At 37.6% G+C, this 25,722-nt stretch overlaps 1 protein-coding gene across 1 annotated transcript; it reads left to right on the top strand.

Annotated features, from left to right (window-relative positions):
• The first annotated feature begins 7,813 nt into the window (after positions 1-7,813).
• On the top strand, positions 7,814-21,466 carry TBX19 (T-box transcription factor 19). Its single transcript, XM_087722042.1, has 7 exons — positions 7,814-8,010; positions 13,581-13,845; positions 15,903-16,037; positions 17,512-17,573; positions 18,114-18,175; positions 21,006-21,191; positions 21,438-21,466. The coding sequence occupies exons 1-7, from the start codon at positions 7,814-7,816 to the stop codon at positions 21,464-21,466; spliced, it is 936 nt and encodes a 311-aa protein (XP_087578168.1).
• Positions 21,467-25,722: the final 4,256 nt, after the last annotated feature.

The following is a 25,722-nucleotide window of genomic DNA, read 5'->3' as shown; positions in this document are numbered from 1 at the left end:
TGCCCAGATTATAAATTTTGAATATATTCTATAGATATTTAAGTATATATATATATTTAATAGGTTTTTATAGTGAAGCAATGTGTAGTGCTTAATGATAGTGGTAATTGCAGACTCTCTCTTATAGTAGACAGTTGTGACACAAGGAGGCTCCTGAAATACAAAAGTCAAAATTTTAAACTTGATGGCGTCTCTTCCTGATGCATTTCTGAAGCATTGAAAAAGACAGTGGGGACAACATTCTAAAAGATACAAATCTCTTACTTGTTTCTGGCATAAATTGTGACGAAAAATTTAAATATAAGCATCATACATTCTGTCTTAGTTTTAAAGTCACTTGAATATAAAGTGGTGAGAAATTATTGTATAAACTTAAAGGATTTGGTGAAGCTTCCTTGATTCCCCCCTTGTGCTCCCCCCTCCGATTTCCTAACTATGTGACTTCTTTCTTTTGAATACCAGCTGAGATAATCTTACAATTTTCCTTGTTGATGTCTTCAGAGAATTGAGTTTAAGGTAACATGCATTGCTGCTACTGATGTGCAATCCATCTTACGTCTATTTCTGTTAGAGTAACAGAAGGGTAATTATATAAATGCTGGAAGATGCAGACATCCACATTAAGAAATTTATAACTCTGTGCCAACTACTGAATTGAATCCCACTGAGTCATACAGCTCTCAGTTCCTGCCTTTACATCTTGCTGCTTCATGTTAGCCTTTTCCAACTTGATGGTCTCCAAGTTGAAACAAAATTTCCTAAGTTCTTAATCAGCATAAGGTCCTCATGGAGTTGTCAAATTGGGAAACAGTGCTTAAGAAATGTAGCAAATGAGAAACCCAGCTTTTTAAATCTTGGAAGAAATAACCTTTTGTTACAATATGTCTGTCTGAAGTAGGAGGCTTATTTTGGGGAGAGACTAAAATAATTCTCACAAATTCCAGTTGCAATTATCTCCTTGCTTACAGAATGTGAACCCTGCTAGGCCAATAGTAAGATCTTGCATTTTAGACAAACAAATGTTCTATCTTGTCTGACTCTTAAATTATTACAGTACATATCCAACACTAATTGAGTAACTTCCAAGTTTTGATCTTGTTGAATTCTTGTTAGGGATATTTTTTATGTTTAATAAATGAGCCGAGGTGGCGCAGTGGTTAGGGTGCAGTACTGCAGGCCACTTTAGCTGACTGTTATCTGCAGTTCAGCGGTTCTAATCTCACCGGCTCAAGGTTGACTCAGCCTTCCATCCTTCCGAGGTGGGTGAAATGAGGACCCAGACTGTGGGGGCGATATGCTGACTCTGTAAACCGCTTAGAGAGGGCTGAAAGCCCTATGAAGCGGTATATAAGTCTAACTGCTATTGCTATTGCTATTAATATAATATTATTAAAACTATTGAATGTCTTGTAAGAATATCATCTCTGAGTTATTGTTTTTCCCTGCTAACGTGTATTAAGGAAGCTGTCTTGATATGGTTATATGGCCTTTCAATAACTTTTTCTCTGAGCCAATGTTCAGCCTTTATGTTGTGGCAAATATAGAATAAGATAGCTTTTCTTGTAATTTTTCCCACCTCCTCACGTTGTCAGTTTGTTAAATCACTTATCTCTGTGCATTATTTCTGTACTCTTATGATAAACTCTGCCTTAATTGCAAGTGTGCTATTGCATCCTCTGAAGTATTTCCACCACTAAATATAAATAATGTGAATTGTTTGAGATATATGTTTATTTGAGTGGGCATGGGAAATGAAGTGCCTATCTCTATAGACTGACCCAGTCATGTTAGCAGGGATTTCCATAATAGAGTTGTGCAAAGTGTTCAAAAGAGTTACTTTTGAAGAGTGCACAGAATGCAGAAGAGTGCAAATGAGTCACCCTCTTCAAACTATTAAACCAGTTTGTGCAAAGCTTAAAGACAGAACTTTAAAAAAAACTCTTTGACTTGAAGCAGTCATAGAAGACTTGTTAAAGATACGACTACTTTAATAAGCCAAAAACTGGTTCTTATTTGTGTAACAGCAGATAAAACACATTTCTGTGTTTTGCAGAACCCTTGTAATAAGCTATTGATTTTTTTGTTTGAAAAAACATTCCATTTTTGTACACTGGCTTTTGTAACCTTTTCTCTGTGCTGGAAATGTGGTTTGCCTTAGAAGAAAATATCTTTTGAAAGGAACTCTTTTTCAGTACTATGTCTCCTGTAATAAAAGTGTTTTCACAATGCATGTCTGTATTGTGTTTTTCCTAAAGTCAGTGTTCAGAGTTGTGAAACTGGAGCCATATCTTCTGAGAACACATTGCTGTTGTCAATATACTGTCATAGAGATTATAAACATTCTTTGAATTCAACATCTATTTTGAAGCTGAAGCTTTGAATTTCTCTTTTGAATTTGAAGCTAAGAAATGAAATGTAGAATCTAGAATCAAGGAAAAAAACACCAAATAGTAGAAAAGATTAACCAAATGATTGGCATCACTGTACATTATGTGTTTTATTTAATATTATAACATACAATTTTCCAATTGTGAAAATTGAGGTAAAGTGTTTTAGAGTCTCTTGGAAATAAGGATACATTTTATGAAAATTCTTATTTTGTCCCTAGAGAAAAGAGAAACTTGTCAAAAATAATGATGTTGATGTTGATGTTGATGTTGATTTTATTTATATGCCGCCCTTTTCCCCAAAGGGGACTCAGGGCGGCTCACAACTCAACCAGGGAAGGGGGATACAAACAAGAATTTAAACGACATAAAAAACAATACATAATTAAAACACAACAGTCATACCAATTCGAGGCGGGGGCAACAGTTCTTTAGCCCCAGGCCTGTCGGAACAGCCAGGTTTTAAGGGCTTTGCGGAAGGCCTGGAGGGTGGTGAGGGTTCAAATCTCCACGGGGAGTTCGTTCCAGAGGGTCGGAGCAGCCACAGAGAAGGCTCTCTTCCGAGTAGTCGCCAGTCGACATTGGGCGGCGGATGGAATTCGGAGGAGGCCTAATCTGTGGGATCTAATCGGTCTAGTGGAGGTAATTGGCAGCAGGCGGTCTCTCAAGTACCCAGGTCCAATACCATGAAGGGCTTTATAAGTGACGACTAGCGCCTTGAAGCGTATCCGGAGACCAATAGGCAGCCAGTGCAGCTCGCGGAGGATAGGTGTTACGTGGGTGAACCGAGGCGCACCCACGATCGCTCAGGCGGCTGCATTCTGGACAAGCTGTAGTCGCCGAATGCTCTTCAAGGGCTGCCCCATGTAGAGCACGTTGCAGTAATCCAGTCTAGAGGTCACAAGGGCACGAGTGACTGTTGTGAGAGCCTCCCGGTTCAGGTAGGGACGCAACTGGTGCACCAGGCGAACCTGTGCAAATGCCCCCCTGGTCACAGCCAACAAGTGGTGTTCAAAAGTCAGCTGTGGGTCCAGGAGGACTCCCAAATTGCGAACCCTGTCTGAGTGGTGTACTGTTTGACCCCCCAGCCTGAGAGATGGAACACTTGGCCAATTAGTAGGAGGGAAGCACACCAGCCACTTGGTCTTATCTGGGTTGAGTACAAGCTTGTTAACCCCCATCCAGTCCCTAACAGCTTCGAGGCCCTGGCACATCACGTCAACCGCGTTGGATTACATGTGTTTACGAGATCAGCTCCAGCCTCATGTTGACTTTCATGTTTATGAGTTGGAATATGAATAGTTGAAATTATCCTGAAATTCCTGGTTCATAAAGAGTATTATGTGTGAAAATAGATCCATTAAAGCCCTCTGGATTTTGATTATATTAAAAAATGATATACAAGTATGTATGTATGTGTGTGTGTGTATATATATATATGTGTGTATATATGTGTATATATGTGTATATATGTGTATATATGTATATATGTGTATATATGTATATATATGTATATATATGTATATATATATATGTATATATGTATGTATATATATATGTATGTATGTATGTATGTATGTATGTATGTATATACACAGTGTTAAAACTTTATATAAAACCTTTTCAAAATAAAACTTCATAGTTTAACAATATTTCAAATCAACATTACTAATTTTGATCGCATATAAACTAGGTATAAATGAGGGAATTAAATGATGAATTAAACTGAAATCTAAGTTGTTGCTATATAAAATTAAACTTAAAACAATTGGACAACAATTGGTTATAATGCAAATTTGTCAGTAAAGCCTAATGCTTCTGTGAAAGTAATTTAATTTCTACATAATACTTAGTTAACTTAATGCTTAATGCAGATATGTGTTAACTGCCAGTAACAATCTTTAAAAGCCTGTGACCTAAATTTAAAAAGTGGATTTTAATTTTTTTTAAAAATATTTAACCCGAAGCTGAGTTCTGTTTCTACATAATTGCTACTCCATGCGATAGCCAATTTGGTGTAATGGTTAAGGCATCACAGTAGAAACTGGAAAACTGTGAGTTCTAGTCCTGCCTTCGACATGAAACTGAGTGACCTTGGACTAGTCACTTTCTATCAGTCCGAGGAAGGAGGCAATGGGAAACTACTCCCAAAAACTTTGCCAAAAAAATTGAGAGATTTTTCTAGGCAGACTCTGACAATTGAAAACAATTGAAAGGAAGAAAAAAAATGAACATGTTCTGAACAAATAGGTCTCTTAATAGTTTACACTTTGAATACAAGAATTCCATCTTGATGTTCAGTTCATCCTAGGCAAAAGTGAGTGAGGTTTATGTAAAATACTGGAAAATCAAACCCAACCTCTGGCACTTTTATATACATGGCATTGACCATGTAATTTATTTATTTTTTGCTAACTATACAGAAAGGATTTGCCACTGCCTCATTCTGGGATGCTTTTCAATTTTCTAGTACGCTTTGGACCATTGATTTTCTCTGCTGTTTTGGCAAATGCTAACGAAGTTTACCCTGCTTACCTAGCTGGTTGCACCAATGCTCTGTAATTTATTATTATAATAGGATGAGAATACAAAAAGTGTGTATCCAGGATACATCTTGTCTTAGTCATCCAAATTATGTGTCTGATAAGATCTAAGCAGAGATCTAATTTGCAGAGGATTTTCCCCTATTAGATTTGTTCAACTATTTGTCACTCATATAGTTATAGCACAAACCTGATATATGGAGTTTTATAAGTAGATTGAGGCAGAGAAACATTTTCGGACATGTGTTCGGCTTGGTTCAGCAGAACCAAGAAATAATCAACAAATCAATCTGAAACTCTTTGATGCTAACAGCTGCTTACAGGGAAAAAAATCGTAAATGACATGTTTCCTCTTTAACTGATATTTAACAGCTGTACTTTCCTACAAGTCTTTCTACTGACTATAATAATATAATATAAAATTCTTGGTCAAATGAAATCCATGAGAAGCTAACTCATTCTTTCCATCTCCTGTCCCGTTTGAATGGATTCTCTTCCCTGAACATTCAGTTCCAGAAGCTAGGAAACTAAATATCTATCTAGCCATGACATCCAATGCCGAGTCATAATTACAAAGGACAAAAAGACAGCAGGTTTTCTGGTGTTCTTTAATCAAGGTTTGACACCATCAGTAATTATTGGACTGGAAGTGATTTAGAAAAGATTAGTCTTTTCATTACTTTAGCAGACATATTCAGAAAAAGGATCAATTAACTTCTGCTGGTGGCCGAGATTCACAGACAGCAGGGCTTATGTATAGCAATAATGTATAGGTAAATGTTAACAGCATATAGAAAATTCTATTTTCACAAATTTCAGAGAAGTTGACAGAGTCTGGATGAACCATCAATCCACTTATTTGCATAAAATCTGGAAAGTTTGAGTCTTGCCAAATACTTACTTTTGATTCATTCTGTTGTTAAGGAATACTTTATCCACTGAGCTCTAGAAATTAAAGGCTATTAGGTATCATGCTGATAAGCCTAATTTAAGACATCCCATTAATAATGACAGGTGTTGCAGAGTCCAACCAGTGGCAGCATCTTGCCAGCCTTGCTGATTTCAAGAAGCTTAGCAGGATTACAACTGATTAGTACTTGGATGGTAAAACCATCAGGAACATGAGGTCAGTAGGCTTTATCAGGAAGTTGAGGAATCATCTTGAAAAAAGACTGTAGAACATCGTTTTCACATTGTTCTAAGACACCTACATCATTATAGCATCACTATTATGAGCATAGTCTATTGCTATTTTCAGGAAAAATTATTTCTAGATAGGTTCAGCAAATATTGATTCTAAGTCTCCCCTCAATAAAATGTATGAAGAATCAGTAAATCCAGTTGTTAGTACCAATATTTGATGCCTCTTTAGAAAATAGCTGTCCTACTCATTAAAATAATAATTGGTAGGCTTTCTTAGTATTTTTGGTTTAGTTTAGTTTGTGATGTAATGATCAGAGCAGTATTGGGTGCAAAATTATTTCTTTTACATGGAGAGCATGATTTCCATACAACACCCTTGTGAGCATTGGGTAAAGTTTTAGGAACAGAAACAGTTTATGTGAGGTAGATAAAAATATGTTGCAAACAGCATTCAGTCTAGAATCAAAGGTTCTTAATCCAACAGACTTATCAATTCATTTTCCTTAAGACTTGTTCACTTGAAGTGGTTTATCATATTCACTTCGTATATTAGATTCATATATTTCCCCCTGCTTGCTACTACACCAAGCAGCCAGAAGCAGCATATTTAGTTAATGCCCAGATATTCAATAGAAGAAATCCAGGTATCAATTTTGAATGATACGTAGCATGAACAAGAAACATTAGAATATATCATCCTCTCTTCTCTCATTTTGTGGTTGCAGTCTCAATGCCACATGTGGTCTAAGATCACTTTCTTTTGCTCTCACCGTGGTATTTTTCTTCTGATATAACTCTGTTAGCAATCCAGATCTCTTGGTGAGTGGCAGCTGTACTGTATATACTGAATAAGTAAAATATTAAATTTGCAAAAGCTTAAAATTCTCATCACTTTAGATGGGAAATAAATGAAAACTGCGGTGTAAATCAATAAAAAAGAGTTTTACATTTTTAAAAACATAGTAATAAGTTGGAATTCCTGCTAACACAGAAAAAAACAGTATGGTGGTCTATTGTATGGCAATATCCTATTTGTTTTCTTCCAAATACTGTTCATAGTATCCCTTACATTTCCCAAAGTACATAAATTGGTCATTGCCACCCTAGAATTTGGGAATCTGGCTTGTAAATAGGAAGCTCCTATGAATTGTTCTCCAGCATATAAATATAGTTTGGTGAGGAACATAAATGTTTTTCTTGACAGTGATATAATGAAACGGGAATATACACTTGCCTCAAGAAAGGCTAATATTGTATATCATACAGTTTGCTTTTCAGTGCCATTTGTATCTCCCTTTTCAGTTTGATTTTGCAAATCTGCACAGATTTGCTTTCCATTCATTGTTTCATTTGAGACATTAAACCATTTTCATTAATGGGAATATAGTTCTTGAGCAGAATAATTAGACCCTTCTCAGAAAGATAAAAGCTTAACAAATTGAATGGAAGATCCGTCTTCAGAAGCAGCCAATTGCCTAATCAGACTGCCTCCCACCTGACTGTTGGTAATTAGGACATGGTTGTGTGTTCATGTTAAAACCTTAACATGCAGGTGTCATCATCGTGTTGGGATGTAGTGGAGGAAAGAACAGGTCTGTGGCAAAAGGCTGAGGTGGGCACTTTTGTTCCATTGTGGCTAATTAATTAGTTTGGGCTTAGGTTCAGAGAGGGGATTGTGAAGGCTTCCCTCTTTCATTTTTTTTTGAAATAACCTGAGAAGTTTCTGACATTAGAGTCACCATGACTGATTTGGGCTGTAAGAAACACAGTGATTGCACCATCTCCAGGCTGCTCAATGTGGTGGAAAATGAACTTCTGGCTGGCAGAGACAAAGGAGACCCTACTGAGAAACAACTCCAGGTTATCTTGGAAGACTCTGCCCTGTGGCAGAGGTTCAGAGAAGTTACAAATGAGATGATTGTCACCAAGAATGGCAGGTGAGTGTTAACTTTCTCTTTTGCTACAGTGAATGGTGAAGTGAATTTACTACATAGAAAAACAACTGTGATTGATTTGCATTTCATTGGAGATGTTCTTGAGAAGATTTGTAGAAATAAATAAAAACTGCATGAGAACAGGGTTAAAGCCTTGCAATTATTCCACTTCTTTCAAGTGAACTTGGATAGTTTGCTGGCGGACTGCACCTGAATATTTTTTTATATATTTGTGTATAAATAGTGAGCCCTTTTGAATATTAGTGGTTGTTGAGAGATGCTTTTATTGGCAGTGTGGAAGCAAGTGAAATATCTTCTTTATGTGTATCCAATGGATGTGGATGCAGAATATTTACATATGCAAGTTTCTTAATAAAAGAAGCAAGGCTTCATCTTTTTTCTGAACCAAATGTTCAAGTTCTTTTCTGAAAGACTGTGTTTTATGAGACGGTGTCAATGGATATCATACATTTCCCGTATGATATAAGAGATTAGTGTTGTGAATGGTAAATACATATTTGCTCTTAAGAAGACTTAAAAGCATTATAAACTTCAAAATGAATGGAAAACCAACATAAATGACATAATGTAAACCAATTAAAATTATTTTACCTGTCACACATGCAGATCATGTAAAGCTCTGATTAGTTTATAATGCATTCTTACAATATTGATATATGATAAAGTTGTTGTGCATGGATTTGTCCAAGCATATTTAACATTGTGTCCCGTTGGGCTGTTTGCAAGTCATTTTTGCTGGAAGACCTTGCACTCTTAATTGGCTTCTCTTCTAACTCTATCTTCTCCATTACTTGTTCCATCACTTTTCTTTCCATAGAAAAAAACTCTTTGGGGTGAAAATATGGAACTATGTCACAATCCATTTTGTACATTTTTTTTCTAATAGTGACTTAAAGCGCAATAGAGCCAACAATTCTGAAATAATATAATGCCTATGCTCATTGCTGTCATGTTGGCCTCAGAATGAATGCCTGTGAATAGAAGATGCTATAAGTCACTAGTGAGTAAATGCTAGATAGTTCTAGAAGTTCCCTATCGAAAAGAATCCAGGAACTATGCTTTTCTAGTAGTTACAATAAGAGAGAAAACATAGATCTCAGTTCCAGTAGTCAGTATCATGTGAAGGCCAAATGTATTCAATATGTATCATCATCATGGAGACAATCTATGTACATGATCAGTAGAAGTTGATGGCTTGATTGTACATAATCCATCAATCAATACAATTTGTATAGTTTTGCTTATGTAAACAGTAAACCCAGTCACCTGTATAGCTTTAGGAATAATAGCACACATAAATACCCTTTTTCCCCCTAATAGTTAAAAGAAAAAATACTCTCTCCTATGATATGTAATTATAGACAGAGTATGAAACTGGAAACTGTCTTCTGTTCGGTCTTCATTGATTCTTGACATCTTTCTTCAACAGACATAAATACTGAAACACCAAATTCAGTGCTATCTTTGATACTTTAGTTTACTGATTCCCAAGTCGATTCCCCCACCCCCTTGTTGATGGTCACATTTTCTTAGATGATCTTTTGTGGTCTTTATGTTGGGAGATGGAGACAGGGCTATGTACAAATGGGAACTCATGTAAAAAATGACAAGATCAGTCATATAGTAAAGGATTATTTTTTTGCATTGTCACATTTTAAAGGGAAAATTGAGTAGAATCTGTAACATATCAGAAAAGGTGCTAAAGAGAATATAACAATTATGCAAAGGAAACTTAAGGAATAATGTGTATCTGTGTGGGAGGTCTAAGAATTTCTTTAAACTGCTAAACTGTAACTTGTTGTATTTTGATTATATAAAGTTCTGATTGGGTTTGCTAACAGTTGCATTTCAGCAAAATCAAGCGTTTACCTTCCAAAGTACAGGATTAAATATTAGCACAAATTATAAAACGCAAATTCACTCAGATTTTACCCTCAGTTGGTAAATATTTTTTTCTAAGAATATCTCAGTTGACTAAAGGGTTATGAAATATTATGGCTGAGCAAGTATTGATAATATAATGGATAAAAAGAAGAGGGGTCTTCAAGCAGTACAGAAGTCAATTACTTTCACTTCAAAGCCCTGTTGTCATAGCCCATGGGTATGGAATTTAATAGCTCTGATTTGGTTTGTGCTATTGCTCAATGTTGTCTTTCTCTAATTTTACTTCTTTTCTGATTCACCACTATTGCTTTTGCTAACTTGGTTCATTGGCAAAAATATATATGCACAGATGAATTTATGAACACTATGTTCACTAAGTTTTGCATAGCAGCAAAAGTCTTCACAATGTTTTTCCAAGAATTATAAAGAGTTATGTTGAAATAGATACTTTTTTACATCAAGATTTAATACATAGATTGTGTTTTAATTTAAGACAGTCTATAGATTGCATCTGGGTTCAACCAAGCTGTCCCAAGAATATTACATAGAGCCGTGATGGTGCAGTGGTTAGAATGCAGTATTGCAGGCTAATTCTGCTGACTGCCAGATGTTCAGCAATTCAAGACTTACCAACTCAAGATTGACCCAGCCTTCCATCCTTTCGAGATTGGTAAAATGAGGATCCAGATTTTTGGGAACAATATGTTGACTCTGTAAAGCTTAGAGAGGGCTGTAAAGCACTGTGAAGTGGTATATAAGTCTAAGTGCTATTGCTATATGTTATTATTAAAAAGCAACAGCAACCCAACCCAACTCAACGAAATCAAAACAAACTAAGAAAGAGTTTGATGTTTATTTATCTAAGCAGTCTTTCCCAATTTTGAGCTCTTTATAAGTGCTAGGCTACAACTTCTACCATCTCTGACTAATATGATGGAAGATTTAATCTCAAACTAGCACAAGGCTAGGAAAAATGGCCTAAAAAATCTCAAATCTTCTGACATTGAGTACTTTTTATTTATTCTTGAGTTTTATATCACATTTTTCCTCTGAAAACCAAAGGCAACATCCATAGCCCTCTTCAAAATTTCCCCCCAAATAAGAATTCTGTGGGATATATTGCTTTAGGAGAAACAGCAAAACCCCATACAGCCGGTGAGTTTTCATGACTCATGATGGACATGAATCTTCATCCTTGTTTCTTCATCCTCATCCCAGACCTGCTTCCAAGTATGATGTAAATGTTTTAGGTGGAGTAAAAAGAGAAAAGAGAAATTCTCTAAGTAAGTTTATACATAAATCAGACTAAACCTGTTCAGAAATATTTCTAGAAATATTCCCACAAACTTTAATTAGTGAATAATGGAACACAAACAATGCAAAACAATCAATTTGAAGATTACTAGTATAGGATAATCAATGGACTAATAAAAGGGAATTGTCGTTGGCCATATTTATCCTGCCTCTTTCTTCTCCATGCTTATCAATTTCAAGGCATAGAAGGTCCCCCCCCCCATAAACTGGTCCCAGGAAGCATATTGGTCTAAAACAGTGGTTCTCAACCTTCCTAATGCCGCACCCCTTTAATACAGTTCCTCATGTTGTGATGACCCCCAACCATAAAATTATTTTCGTTGCTACTCTATAACTGTAATTTGGCTACTGTTATGAATCGTAATGTAAATATCTGATATGCAGGATATATTTTTATGGTTATAAATTGAACATAATTAAAGCATAGTGATTAATCACAAAAATAATATGTAATTATATATTGTGAAATATTTATTTCTAATTACAAGTAAATGAAATTTTGTCTGGGAAGTTTAAGAGCAGGCTTCCGGCTCTAAGTGGAAAGAGTGCCTTTTTTTAAAAAGAAAAAAAGGAAAGAAAAAACAAAACAGCCACCAATTCTTCCTTTCTTTCTCTTTCTCTCTCTTAATATCTCTCTCTCTGTCTCTCTCTCTCTCTCTCTGTCTCTCTCTCTCTCTCTCTCTCTCTCTCTCTCTCTGTGGCTCTTTGTCTCTCTCATCCCTCCCTCCCTCTCTGTAATTCTCTCTCTGTATCTCTGTCTCTCTCTCCTCCCTCCCCCATCTCTGTCTCTCTGTCCAGGTTGTCTATTTCACTGACTCACTCACTCACTCACTCACTCACTCACTCACTCACTCACTCACTCACTCACTCTTAAAAGTACCTGGCAGTACCCTCGGAGGGCTTCAGAGAGCTTCGGAGAGCTTTGGAGGGCAGCTTTTGCAGAAGCCCGGGCACGTCAGAACAAGTTCCCGCCATTACAAAGTCTCAGAGGCTATAACTGTATGTGGTGTGTGTGCAGACCTATGTTTTCCACAGTGTGGACCAGTGGCGATGCTCTGCGCAGCCGGTGATGACTCCGGAGCCCATTGGTGCGGGATTTTGGGGAACATGAGGGGAAGTCTAAAATTTAGAGTTCCAATGGTCTTAGTGACCCCTGTGAAAAGGTCATTCGACCCCCAAAGGGGTCGCGACCCCAGGTTGAGAACTGCTGGTCTAAAGGCTGGTTGTTTTTGGTAATGCGTTTAATTGAATCTATTTTTTTTCTCTTTTTCTCATTGGCTGTTTAAATAGGTCAACAGATAGGATGTCTTATCCTATATTGTGATACAGCAAGTAAAGCCAATGGAATTGATTTTTATCTCTATTTTTAGCTAACACACATATTCATTTTATAAGTAATGTAAATAAAAACATAAGAAACAATAAATTGGCCAGGACTCTCACCCATGGGAAGAAGAGGAGGAGGAGGAGGAGGAGAAATAGTTTTTCTCCAGACATTATGAAGTTAAGGAAAGGAAAGCAAGTTACTAGGTAATTGGAAATGTAGTTGCAAAAATATTGAAAACTGAAATAAATTGAGATCGACAATAGTTGGAATAGGTTTTGAAAAATGGTTCACATACATAATAGTAAACACAAAGAATATGAAAAGTATAATTCTTTAAGCCTCTAAATGTTGTTGCATTACAACTATCACCATTGAGAGAAAAACTGAGAACTACATACATTATTTCAAAATCTAGACAGTCACAGGATTCCCATGAACAGAGTATAAACAAATAAATGCATGTACAGTATTTTTCCATTTCCAAAATGTTAACACCTATAATTTAAATATTCTGAATACTGTTAAAATTATCTTTTCTTCCTGCCTTCCAGAAACTGCTGCTTAGGAAAACTGTGAAAAAATTATTCCCATCCTTCCTGAAAATAGAAAGTTAGCCTTTCAGTGCTTTAATATTGGTTCTCCTCTTTCTGGCAAACAGAGTGAAAAAAATTAAACTCACTACCAAAACCAACCAGCCTTTAGACCAATTATCATTATGTAGCATATCCTTGAATGTAGTTTTCATTGAAGGGACTATTGGATAATGAGCCAAATATTTGTGATGACAATGTTCCCTAGTCAATTGTTTTAGGAACAGAACATGCTGTCTTGATTGCAAGACCTCATACTTCATAGCGCTATCCATGCAAAACAGAAGAGGAATGAGTGTTATCTGCCTCTCTTACTGAAAAGATGTTGTGTCATTATGTGACTCATTAATATGTTCATGTAGAAAACAAGCAACTAAAACAAATTATTCCCCAAATTTAAAAAGACTTAATTTCACATATAATTGTTTCTTATACAGGCGGATGTTTCCAGTTTTAAAGATCAGTGTTTCAGGATTGGATCCAAATGCTATGTATTCTTTTCTGCTGGATTTTGCTCCAACTGATAGCCACCGCTGGAAGTATGTGAATGGAGAATGGGTTCCTGCTGGAAAGCCAGAGCCATCGAACCACAGCTGTGTCTATATCCATCCAGACTCACCCAACTTTGGAGCACACTGGATGAAGGCAACAGTATCTTTTAGCAAAGTGAAACTTACCAATAAACTAAATGGAAATGGGCAGGTATGGCACCATGTTTTTTTTTTTTTGGTAGGCCTCTTGGCTTGAGTCATTGGCTTCTACCAATCAAGAATGATCAAGGGTGCATTTATGCAATTAGAAGGGCCCTTAGAGGCCTCTTCACCCACAGATGCCAATTATTCCATGGAGTCCAAATGTAAACAGGAATAAACAGGCTTTAATTGGAGCTTTCAGATTTTAATGGACTCCTTGATGTCAAGAGAGACAGAGTGTGCTGTGGTTTAACCATCAGGGATTTTTACCTCCATAGTGTGCCTTGTATGCTGAGTTTTTACATAGGGCTTCAGAGAAGGGAAAATGATTGGGGGGTATTGAGCCTTTGTTTTCTCTCCTTTGCCATTTGGTGTGTAAGTGGGATGTTGGCAATAGTCAGGTACTCAAATAAAAGGCTTCGTCTAAATGAAATAATTACTGTGCTTGCTTTTGCCTCATGATAATTATCAATATTCTATTGAATCATCTTTGGCCTTTGGAATAATAATACAAAGTATGTACCTGTACGAGAAAATAAGTGCCATTCTCTCTGAAGGCCCTTAAAAATGAAAGAGGAAAGTTGGCTTTGTTGGCTTGTTTGTTTAATATGCATCTAGGACTACAGTGATGAACATTTTCTTTGATTTATTTTGGAATGCAGGATTAAATCTGAAAGCAAATCCATTAGCAAGCAAAGAACGAATTTCCAGCTTTGCATATTATTTACATCCATCCTGACCTGTTTATGGCCATTTCTATACTTATCTGGGGCCCTCCAGAATTTACATGAAGAAATAAAACTGGGAAAGCATGGGCAGCAGGAACTTTGATTTTTATATGTAGCAATTGTTTAATACAGATTTTCAAAGAAAGATGCTTCACAACAACAACAACAACAACAACAACAAAGCATTTAGATAGTGCCTAGATTTCTGTTTCATTCCCAAACTGGAACACTGTAATTTTACTACAAAAACAATATGTATCTTCCCTACATTTCAAAGTCCAGAACATTCTAATTATTGCTTAACTATTAGTTCACATTAAAGAAGCATCCTCAACCAATCACCTGAGTTGTTAACATTTAAGATACCTAGGAAAGGGTTTAGGGTGTCATTGTGACCATAACTGAATCGTTTTCCCCCCCAGTTCATATGCATACAGTTTCTCCTGTAGGAAGCCTAAAAACTGTAAAAGATTATCTTCAAGTTATCTTTTTGTTCTGACCCAGATCTTTAAAAAAAATGAAAGGTTAGATTTCATTGCTTCAATTATGAGTAAGTGCAATGCAATTAATACAATGCAAGATTTCATTGTTTTAACACTAAATCAAACTGGAGGGTCATTTCCTCTACCATTCAAAAGGTATCAGCTATTTCTTCTGTCTTCCTTAACAAATTTTCTCTAGGAAAATAAAAGGTGGAAGAAGTGGCCTGAAAAGGCAGGAGGATTTGAAGGATGTTGATCTCTGGAGGCTTCATAAAATCCTGAGAATAAGACAGGGTAATCATGTATTAAACACCTAACCTGGAATCCTTCTTATGAGTTATGGACCATTTCTAGTCAACCTGGTTTCCATCTCTCAATCCTTCTAATTCTAAAATAAAATGTATTCAAAATAGACTCAGTTGGCTGTTACTGTTTGCAGACCTGTTCTCTGTTTTATCTACTTTGCAGCTGTTTGTGCACCTACAGTCTTCCAATTAAAGTGACTAGAGATGAAATTGATCATAGTTCATTAGCAATAAACCAACTATTGCTGTTATTAGTAATTTATTTTCACTCTCTCCCTTTTTGAGAGTGGTGTGGTAGAGAAAGATGACTGGTCATATCCATATAGCAATAGGCCTTAAAATGAAAGGTGCCTGACCTTGGAAATAATGGGAGTATATCAAAATGTTTGTTTAATTGCAATACTTGGCAATTATTTCAATACCAGGGGTCTCATCTTGCATCGAAACAAAAGTTACTACAACTTTGCGTAAAAACCTCCATCTATCACATGTTTTTGTAGAATGCAAAACAATATCTCTTCAATTATTTTCTCTCCCTTTTTCTCATTCTAGATTATGTTGAATTCCCTACATAAATATGAGCCTCAAGTTCATATTGTTCGAGTAGGAGGCCCACATAGGATGGTAATGAATTGTTCTTTCCCTGAAACTCAGTTCATTGCTGTGACTGCCTACCAGAACGAAGAGGTAAGTGGCTATAGTACAAAAGGAATGTATTTATTAGTTGTGTGAATTTCTTTAAACAGTCCAGATGAGCACAGGTAAAGTTTGTGATCCGGTGTCCTTTTTAAAGTATTGTTTGATCTTATCAAAAAGGATGTGTTTCTTGTATGCTTGCTATTCAATAACCATGGAAGAGGCATTCATACAACACCAGAAGTTATCCTGCTGGATTTGAAAGTTAGTTTCTTTCAGCTGCAAAATCGAAGGTTCTGCTTAAGAGAGAAATTGGCTAGGCTGCCACAAGACAACTGAATGCCCATAGCAAGCAAAGCTTATGCAATAACTCCAACCAAATTGTGTTCCTCAGTATATTGCTTCTGATAGTGAGGGATAATACAAAATTATGATGTGATTGATTGCTTTCTCTCTTTGAGAAAATTGCTTAATATTCTTTTAAAGTTATCCAAATTAATGTCATATACTAAATAAAATAAAGGTAAAGGTTCCCTTGCACATATGTGCTAGTTTTTCCCGGATCTAGGGGGCGGTGTTCATCTCTTTCAAAGCCGAAGAGCCTGCTCTGTCTGAAGACATCTATGTGGTCATGTATCCCAAATGACTAAACACCAAAGGCGCTGTTACCTTCTCACCAGTTGCAGGATTGCAGGCGGTACGCCCCACTACGGGTATACTGGTGCTTGCCCGGAGAACCGGGTACCATTCTAGTACGGTGCTCTGGGGGGCCCAACAGCCCGCCCGAGCTCCTTACCTGTATTTGAGCTCTTCGGTGCTTCTGCAAATGTGCAAAGAGCACACAGCGCCTGCGCCATGCTCCACTGAGCAGCTGGAGTATCGCGGAGGCTCACGGAGGCATCGCAAGAGTAAGGATGCATTTATATGCTGCACATGTGTGCATGCGTGCTGCACATGTTCATGTAGTGGACACCGGGCCCTGTTGCAACTGTACAGTTGCAAAAGGATCCGGAACCCACCACTGCTTCTCACAAAAAGTGGTTCCTATTTTTCTACTTGCATTTTTACATGCTTTCGAACTGCTAGGTTGGCAGAACTGAGACAAGTAACAGGAGCTCACTCCGTTATGCGTCACTAGGGATTTGAACTGCTGACCTTTCTGATTGACAAACTCAGCATCTAGCCACTGAGCCACTGCGTCCCTCTCATATACTAAATAGTATTCAACTATTCAACTATGAAATAGTTTTAAATCTTTCTTTTAACTTCCTTAAAAAGTACCAAAAGTTCCTCTTCACACCATGCGTTGTTTAATAAATATCAGAGCTCTACTAAATTATCTATAGTATGAAGAAAACTTTATGTCTTTTACATTTTGTGCCTTGCCCTTGTACAACTTCTTGGTATAATATATTTGAATGTGAATTGTCTGTGGCTAATTAAAACCCATTGAACCTTATGTGGGTAAATGATTGACCGTCACCTTTAAAAGACTTAACAGAACCTTTCTTTCTTGAACCTCAAGATTACAGCTCTCAAAATCAAATACAACCCTTTTGCCAAGGCATTTCTGGATGCAAAAGAAAGGTAAGTTCAGTTCTTCATCAAATGTATGAAACTTGTTAGTGATAGAGGAATAGCAGCTAGTTTACTCTTTTTCATTCTTAGTTTGTTCTCTGCATTAGAAATATAAACACTAATCTAATGTGTGCATTATGACTACATTATGCAACTTAGAACTGAGGAGAAATTTCCTCACAGTTAGAACAATTAATCAGTGGAACAGCTTGCCTCCAGAAGTTGTGAATGCCCCAACACTGGAAGTCTTTAAGAAGATGTTGGATAGTCATTTGTGTGGAATGGTATAGGGTTTCCTGCCTAGGCAGGGGGTTGGACTAGAAGACCTCCAAGGTCCTTCCAACTCTGCTATTGTATTGTATTGTATTAAAAGAGATCATAATAATTCTTTGGCAGATTTTAATGACAAAAAATGTAAGAGAGCTTTGTGAAGTTGATTAGACTTGTAAATAATAATTAACCTACAGAACTTCATGATGGAATAAAGAAAAGTCATTGGAAGAATAATTTTACCGGAATCAATGAAACCTTAATCTCATTATCCCTCAGAAACCAGTCCAAGGACGCTCCAGATATTGTCTCTGAAAGTCAACACATGACATATTCTCACTGTAAGTTATATAATAGCTTGTGGCTTATTTTAAATTGATAACATGAGTTTACTGGTGATTATTGCTTTAGTAACATCTGTCAGTGCACAGTATTGGATGGTTCACAGATGGAAAAGTATTTTGAATAATAGGCAATAGTATGAAACAATATTTTTTTTCTAGTTTCCTGCGGCTGTGATTAGAGTTTTACTCAAATGTCCTCATTTCCACTTCTCTCCATGGACATATTATTATGAGCATCTTATTTCACAGGAAGGCAAACTTTAGAACTAGTACATACATTGTTTTGAATAATCTTATAATATCACTGCCATGTTGAACCTGCCTATGTACAAATTGCTACCATGATGGTCATGGCCAATAATAAAACACCTACTTAGAGAAAGCCAACTGTGGTAATATTGCCTCATTGTCGCTCCTTGCATGCATTCCTTTTTTATTTTCTCACTTCACATTTATCTTTTTTTCTGGCCAAGATAGGCTTCCTTCCAGTGATGACACAAACAACACAAATCTCTATGGGAAAACCTTGTTCCTCTTTAAAATTTAAATGTCCATTGATGTCTTTTTACATGTGCAGTGTAGATGCTTAATTTTACAAAAGAAAGCTGTAATTCAACACTGACTTTTTCTCAAAGATAAAATTATTACAAAATGTACATTAGTCCAATAACAATAATAAGAAATATTGTATAGCAATAACGAAAATTTCTTAAAAGCAAAAATACTTAATTTCTCTTTTAGAAAAGTTCATTTATTCTTACTCATTGTTAAAAGATAAGTTCACTTTGAATCAAACTCAACTACTGATAATTTTGTGAGTGGGCCATGCAGTTTTCTTGGCAACATAATGGGAATAGTGTATCATTGTATTCTTCCATAGTATAGTTCTAGTATTCCTTGGTAATTCCCCATTCAAATATTAACCAAGCAACCCTCCTGATTAACCTTTGGGCCTACTTGGCAACGTTTTGGCGAGGTCTCACTCGCCATCTTCAGGCTGGGTTTGGGGCTTTAGCTAAAGCCTAAACCCAGCCTGAAGATGGCGAGTTAGATCTCTACGGGAAAAGACCCGAATATAACAAGACCAGCATATATATATATATATATATATATATATATATATATATATATATATATATATATATATATATATATATATATGTGTGTGTGTGTGTGTGTGTGTGTGTGTGTGTGTGTGTGTGTGTGTGTGTGTGTGTGTGTGTGTGGTTTTTATCTTACTTTTATTATTTTATAAGTAACAAGGTGGCCAACAAACACAATACCTCCATCTACTGAGGTAGGTTGTACTGAGAGAGTAACTGGCCCAAAGTCACCCAGCCAGCTTTCATGCCTAAACCAGGACTAGAACTCTCAATATCCTAGTTTGCAGGTCAGCATCTTAACCACTAGACCAAACTGGCTCTCTGTATCAACCTCCAAGGGATTGCTATTTTAATCTGGTGAGGGAACTCAGTCATTTAAATGATTCTCATAATGATGCCCCAAGAAGCTTGCACTCCTAAAAGTGCTTAAGCCCCTTGCGAGTAAGATCATGCGAGAGCTAAAGGAAAGGCCAACTGATAACAGATATAGGGCTCTATAGGCATGAGAAAAGCCAAGCCATCTAGACAAAGGATTTCCAAATTCAAACCCAGAAGAATGCCAATGGCAAACAATTCCAACAATGTTGCCAAGAAAGCTATGGAAAAGCTGAAACATTAGGACAATCTAAATAATAGTACTAAATAATTTGACACACACACAAAGTTACAGGCACTTTAATTGCTGAGGAAGAGTATTCATTTTTATGAACAGATTCTGAAGTGATAAAATAGATAAACCTCAAGGAAGCTTGATCACTGATTGAAAAATAAATTCATTATTTTACAAGGATGCATACAATTAAGATTTAAATTAGTTTATTTGCCTGTCATAGGTAAAAGTGAACTTAAACATATAAATTATGGATCCCAATGATCTATTAGTCCTACAGGTGGATTTCTCGATGAGAAAATGCTTGCTTAGCAGGGACTAGAAGTACATAATTATACTGCTGATAGAAAATAGTTTCCCTTCCAGTCTTCTAATATCAATGTTTTAGCTATCAAAGAAGTCCATTTGTTTCTGCTAATTTCCAAGTTGTTGGTATATTATGCATGGAATGAAAAAAATCTACAAAATAATTGCATCTTTCAGAATAAAATTAATTTGTGAAAATTTGATCACCATATCTATGTCTAATTAACTGAACCATTAACAGTAATTTTACTGATAATAAAATATGTGACATTTATTTTAGAAATTTTAATTTAAGTAGTCAAACAACCATTCATAAATAATTAGTATATGGCTATTACTTTGTAAAAAAAAAACATGTTAAATGCTCAAGTACTTGAGTGGATGGGGACTATTGATACCTTCCTTGATAATTTTGATAAATCAAAGCTACTCATTTCACATTTAGGTTTATTAATAATGTATTCAGAGTAGATAATGTACTGCAGGCTATTGATTTTATATATTTTAATATAGAAATGCCAATATCATATACAACTTTATGATCCTTACCTCTATATACCAAACAATGAACTTCACTGCTGTGCCTAATTGCCCAAGGAGAGCAACCATCCCAGTAAAACGGATTTAGATTAGATGGTTCTTATTTCCATTCTTTTTCTTTGAGTTGCAAAGAGTAGTTATCCTATGTTTTTTGAGTATTTTAGTCTGCATGACAGACTAAAAGATGTGTGCGTGTGTCCGTGTGCGCATTTCTGTTTCCCTATTTCACCTTTTTTTAAAAAAAACTCAATTCTCAATATTTCTGCAGTGGGTGGTTGGTTGATATCCAATCCTGATGCTGTCTGTGCAGCAGGAACTTCCAATTATCCATACACGGGGAGTTTTTCTCTGCCTGCTCCACATTCTCATCATGGCTGTGAACATTATTCAGCTCTACGAGGTCACAGAGCCGTTCCATATCCTGCTTCGTACATGCAAAAAAATAATTATCCAGGCAAGTTCTTGCATTTAATTTATTTATCAAAAGCAAATGCCAAATGACAATCACATGAAATGATTAGCAAGTGAATCACAGCAAAAAGATTTTGAAAGGGTAAATGAAGATGTATAACTATTCTAGATGTCAGTCAATAAATGCTCCTTTTTTAAAAAATGAATAAAATATATTGAATAACCACAGAAGGGGAAAAATTATTAATACACAGAATGTTCTTCTTTTCTGTATTATTTTCTTTCACAGCTGAGAAACAGATAGTGGATCTTGGCTGATTTTGTTCTAAAAAAATAAGAAGGATTAGATTTCATTAGTACTGTGTTTCCCTGAAAATAAGACAGGGTCTTATTTTCTTTTGACCCCCCCAAATGTTGCTTGGGCCTTATTATGGGGGGGAGGCTTATTGGTTTGGGGTTGCTGGGTGACTGCTCTCTTGCAAGCAGGCGCCCGAAGAGCCGGGCATAGCCTCAGGGGCAAACGGCTGTGTTGCGCTGTTGCAGCAGCGCAACAAAGCCGCCATGAGGTGACTACGCCCATGAGCAGCTGCCCAGCAACCCCCCTTTCTAGCCGGGCAGAGTGCCACTCACCAACCCAGTAATATCCCAAAGGCACTAAGCCGCATGGTGCTCTGCCTGGCTGGGAAGAGAGGTTGCGTGAGTACTTTTCCTGCCTCCAGCATGCCTCCCAGCCTCACCATGCCCAGCTTTCCCTGCAGGGCCAGGCTAGGGCACCGCCACCATGGTCCTGCTGCTGCCGCTGGCGCAGCCCCACTGCCGCCACCATGCTCTGAGCATAACTGGCTTCTAAACTCCGGAGATCCGCTGCTGCTCTGGGACTATGCCCTATGGTTGTGGGCTGGCACTGCCGGAAGACTCGGCAGCAGATCTCCAGAGTTTGGAAGCCGGTTATGCTTGGACCATGGCAGTGGTGGTGGCAGCAGGGCTGTGATGGCGGCAGCGGGGCCACGGCAGCGCCCCGGCCTGGCCCTGCAGGGAGAGCTGGGCATGGTGAGGCTGGGAGGCACGCGAGCTGGAGGCAGAACAAGTGCTTGCGCAACCTCTCTTTCCAGCCGGGCAGAGCGCCATGCGGCTTAGTGCCTTTGGGATATTACTGGGTCTGTGAGTGGCGCTCTGCCTGCCTGGAAAGGGGCATTGCTGGGCGGCTGCTCGTGACAGCAGCTGCCGGGCAACCCCCCACTCCAGCTGGGCACAGCACTACCCACCAACCTAGCGGTATCCTGAAGGCGTCAAGCAATGTTAGCAGCTTTGCCCCCCCTCCCCTGGCTCCTGCTTGTGCCTCTGGGATATCGCTAGGTTGGTGAGTGGTACTCTGCCTGGCTAGAGGGGGGGTTTGTCCAGGGGGCTTATTATTGGGGGAGAGCGTATATTTTTGCCCACAGGAAAAATATGGCATGGCCTTATTGTCAGGACATGTCGTAATTTCAGGGAAACATGATGTTTTGATGGGAAATACCACCAAGAAATACTAGGACTGTAAATTAAGCTGTGAAATTAAACAGACAAACATAGAGAATAGAAACTATGTCTGTATTTTGCCAAGAAAATTACACCAATGATATCTCCAGGTGTCAAACCAGATTCCAAGGAGACTTAATTTTTCGGCAAAATTAATCAGTGAAGCTTCTGCTTGGAAAGATAGAGCACATTTCCAGGAAATGCTTTACTTCGCTCTTGCTTACCCATGAGGCTTCCAGAGAAGCAGCTCTTTAATGGCAGAAAAGAATTGAGTAGTTTTCCTTTTCTTTGACAAATTATTATAATATTTTTGGGTAAAAAGATTAAAAAGAGTAGAAAAACATGAAGCAAGATTTGATACTATCAGGAACCTCATAAATTTATATGAAGAGAGAAAGCCATATAGTAATATAAGCCTCATTTCTAGGATGCTGACCATGATACAAGCAAAGTATGTACACTAGAACAGAACTATAATTCCTTCCTCTCAAGAAATACTGGAATATAATTGGACAGCAAGAACATAATAGTCCAACTGTCTTCTCCCAGTGATGCTCCATTTAAAAGTAATAGCACTTAGAATTATATACCATATTATATACCATATATATTCAGAGTGCTTTACAACCCTCTCTAAGCAGTTTACAAAATCAGCATATTGCCCCCCAACAATCTGGGTCCTCATTTTACTGACCTTGGAATGGTGGAAGGCTGAGTCAACACTGAGCTGTGAGAATCGAACTGCAAGACTGCTGACAGTTGGTAGAAGTAACCTGCAGTACTGCATTCTAACCACTGCACCACCACAGCTCTTTAAAGGTCTCTTCTTATGTCCCAGTTAACAGGAAGCAGATAGAATAAACCAGGAATTGGCAATGCACAGGCTGAGGTCCCTTGACAGACAGCATTGCAAAATCTTAAATTGAATTGTACTACAACATTACATAGAAATATAGTTGCCGTACACTAAATGAAAATAAATTTAATTTAATTAATTTAATTTAATTTATTAGATTTATAGGCCGCCCAATCCCGGAGGACTCCGGGATTCTTGAATGAGATGTCATAGATGAGACTGCTGATATCATACAAGATCCTGGGTGTTTTTAATATTTTGTTTGTTTATTTCATTACGGGCCCCAAACCAGTGGTGGGTTCCTATTAGTTTGGACCGGTTCAGCCAAACTGGTAGTGGTTTGGCGACCTGAGTTGCTGGAACTGGCAGAGACCCAGGCCTGCCATGCCTGAACTGGTTCTCCAGGGGGTGCCATAGGCACCGCCATCTTGTTTTTTGCTTCTGCGCATGTGCAGAGCAATTTTTATTGCACTGTGCATGTGTGCGCAAAGTGCGCGTGAGGCACGGCCACAAGTGAACTGGCAGTAGTGACTGCTGGAACCCATCCCCGCCCCAAATCATAATTGCTGGATAGTTCAACAATTACTGAAAAGAGTCATATTCTCAGCCAAACTGAAAAGACAAACTGCACCTTGTGAAGTTTGGAGGAGTGAAAGAATAAAGACTGTCCATTCAGCTCAAGTTTCTGCCTTTTTCTGGTTTTCTTTAATACTCAGCCTGATTTGGTAATGTAAACATAATCTTGCAATGGTGCTGAATCCTTTGTGTTTTCTATTCTAAAGTGAATCTGACAGAAAATGCCAACAGTGATTTCCAAGTGTCCCCAAGCCATGAAGGTTGGCCTACAGGACCCTCCAGCCACCACAGCAACCTGCTCCCAGTGCCACACAATAGTGGTACTACCGCTCCAGGGCCCAGGTAAGCAAGCATCTCTTCAGTGTGTACGTCGTCCTAGCAGCAATGCCTCAGCAGTCCCAGCAGCCCTTCTTGTATATAACAAGGAAAAAAAATAGGTCAGATTTTACTATATACCACCTTTAAAGACAAGTAAAATAAAACAGTTATGTTAACTTCCTATATGACAAGAGATGACTTTAATTAGGAAGAACGATTACATTTTGCTGATATAAATATCAGGTGATGTATGTAAGTATTATTACAATTCAGGCAGCAGCCAAACCAGTATTTAAGACTGGTTTGTCTCTGAGGGTGGAATTTAAAACTTGGTCTCAGCTCAAAAGCAAAACAGGCTCTGGTTAGTACTTGGATGGAAAACCACAAGAAAATAGAGGTGCTGTAGACTAGCCTTGGAAATTGGGGGAAAAATATTGTGGAAGATGATAGCAACATTTTGACTAGATTCAAAATACACTCTAATTGTTGCAAGAAGTGTTTTACTGTGAGGATTGATTTATCATACAGCTGTGCTGTAAATTGTAGCCCAATCAGACCATTTGTTCTCAAATCCAACAAAGGGAGGGTTTGGTTTAAGTTCTTAGATAAGAAGAAATATGGATAAAACAAAATGAAACAAGTTAAAGTTTTGAATGTTATATTCCTTTATATCAAGTGCAGACTATCATGTTAAAGGCTTCATGTGGTTTCTAATTTTTTTAAAAAAAATTATCTTGAATCTTGGAGCTTTACTAAATTGTTTCACCACAATAGCACCTAAAGCTGCAAGAAATTTTCCCCAACCTTGCCCTGTTAGAAAAAAAATGAAAAATGGGCGCTATATACTTGCATAAAATCATAATTGTGGAGCCCTATTTCTTTGCAAGACAAATAATGCATTGAATAAAGAAATACAATTTTCAGCCAAAAAAATGATTATCTGTTCCTGTCGTACGTCAAGCAATGATAACGGTAGCTGCAAATTTCAGTTGTGGTTTTTGTGTCTGTTGCTTTGTTGCAGTCACTATCCTTGCCTCTGGACTGTCAGTAACAATGCTGTCAACGTTTCTAATCTGGCAAGTGATGTAAGCAGCAGTTCCCCATTTCTGCGAAGCAGCATTGCGTTGCCTGCCACATCCTCATCTGGTTTATCAGGCACAGTTGCCAGCAACATGGACACACAATTGGAACCTGCTTTCTCCAGATTAACTGATTCAACCTGGACACCTGCCACCTCTCGTTCTTTCTAGTGGGCTGTGGGAAGGAGCACATGATCACCCGACAACAGAACTGGAGGCTGCCATAG

Source organism: Thamnophis sirtalis, unplaced genomic scaffold (assembly GCF_051295495.1).
Source record: "Thamnophis sirtalis isolate CommonGarterSnake01/CBP01778 unplaced genomic scaffold, rThaSir2_p1.2 scaffold_8, whole genome shotgun sequence".
NCBI classification, from domain to species: Eukaryota; Metazoa; Chordata; class Lepidosauria; order Squamata; family Natricidae; genus Thamnophis; species Thamnophis sirtalis.
The sequence above is the reverse complement of the archived record's forward strand: the minus strand, read 5'-3'. Positions and strand labels throughout refer to the sequence as shown.

Bases quoted from the DNA above. Each gene is read 5' to 3' on its own strand.
- TBX19 (XM_087722042.1), top strand. From the start codon at position 7,814: ATGACTGATTTGGGCTGTAAGAAACACAGTGATTGCACCATCTCCAGG. The intron at 16,038-17,511 runs GTAAGTGGCTAT...TTGAACCTCAAG, and splicing joins CTGCCTACCAGAACGAAGAG to ATTACAGCTCTCAAAATCAA. The intron at 18,176-21,005 runs GTAAGTTATATA...ATATTTCTGCAG, and splicing joins ACACATGACATATTCTCACT to TGGGTGGTTGGTTGATATCC.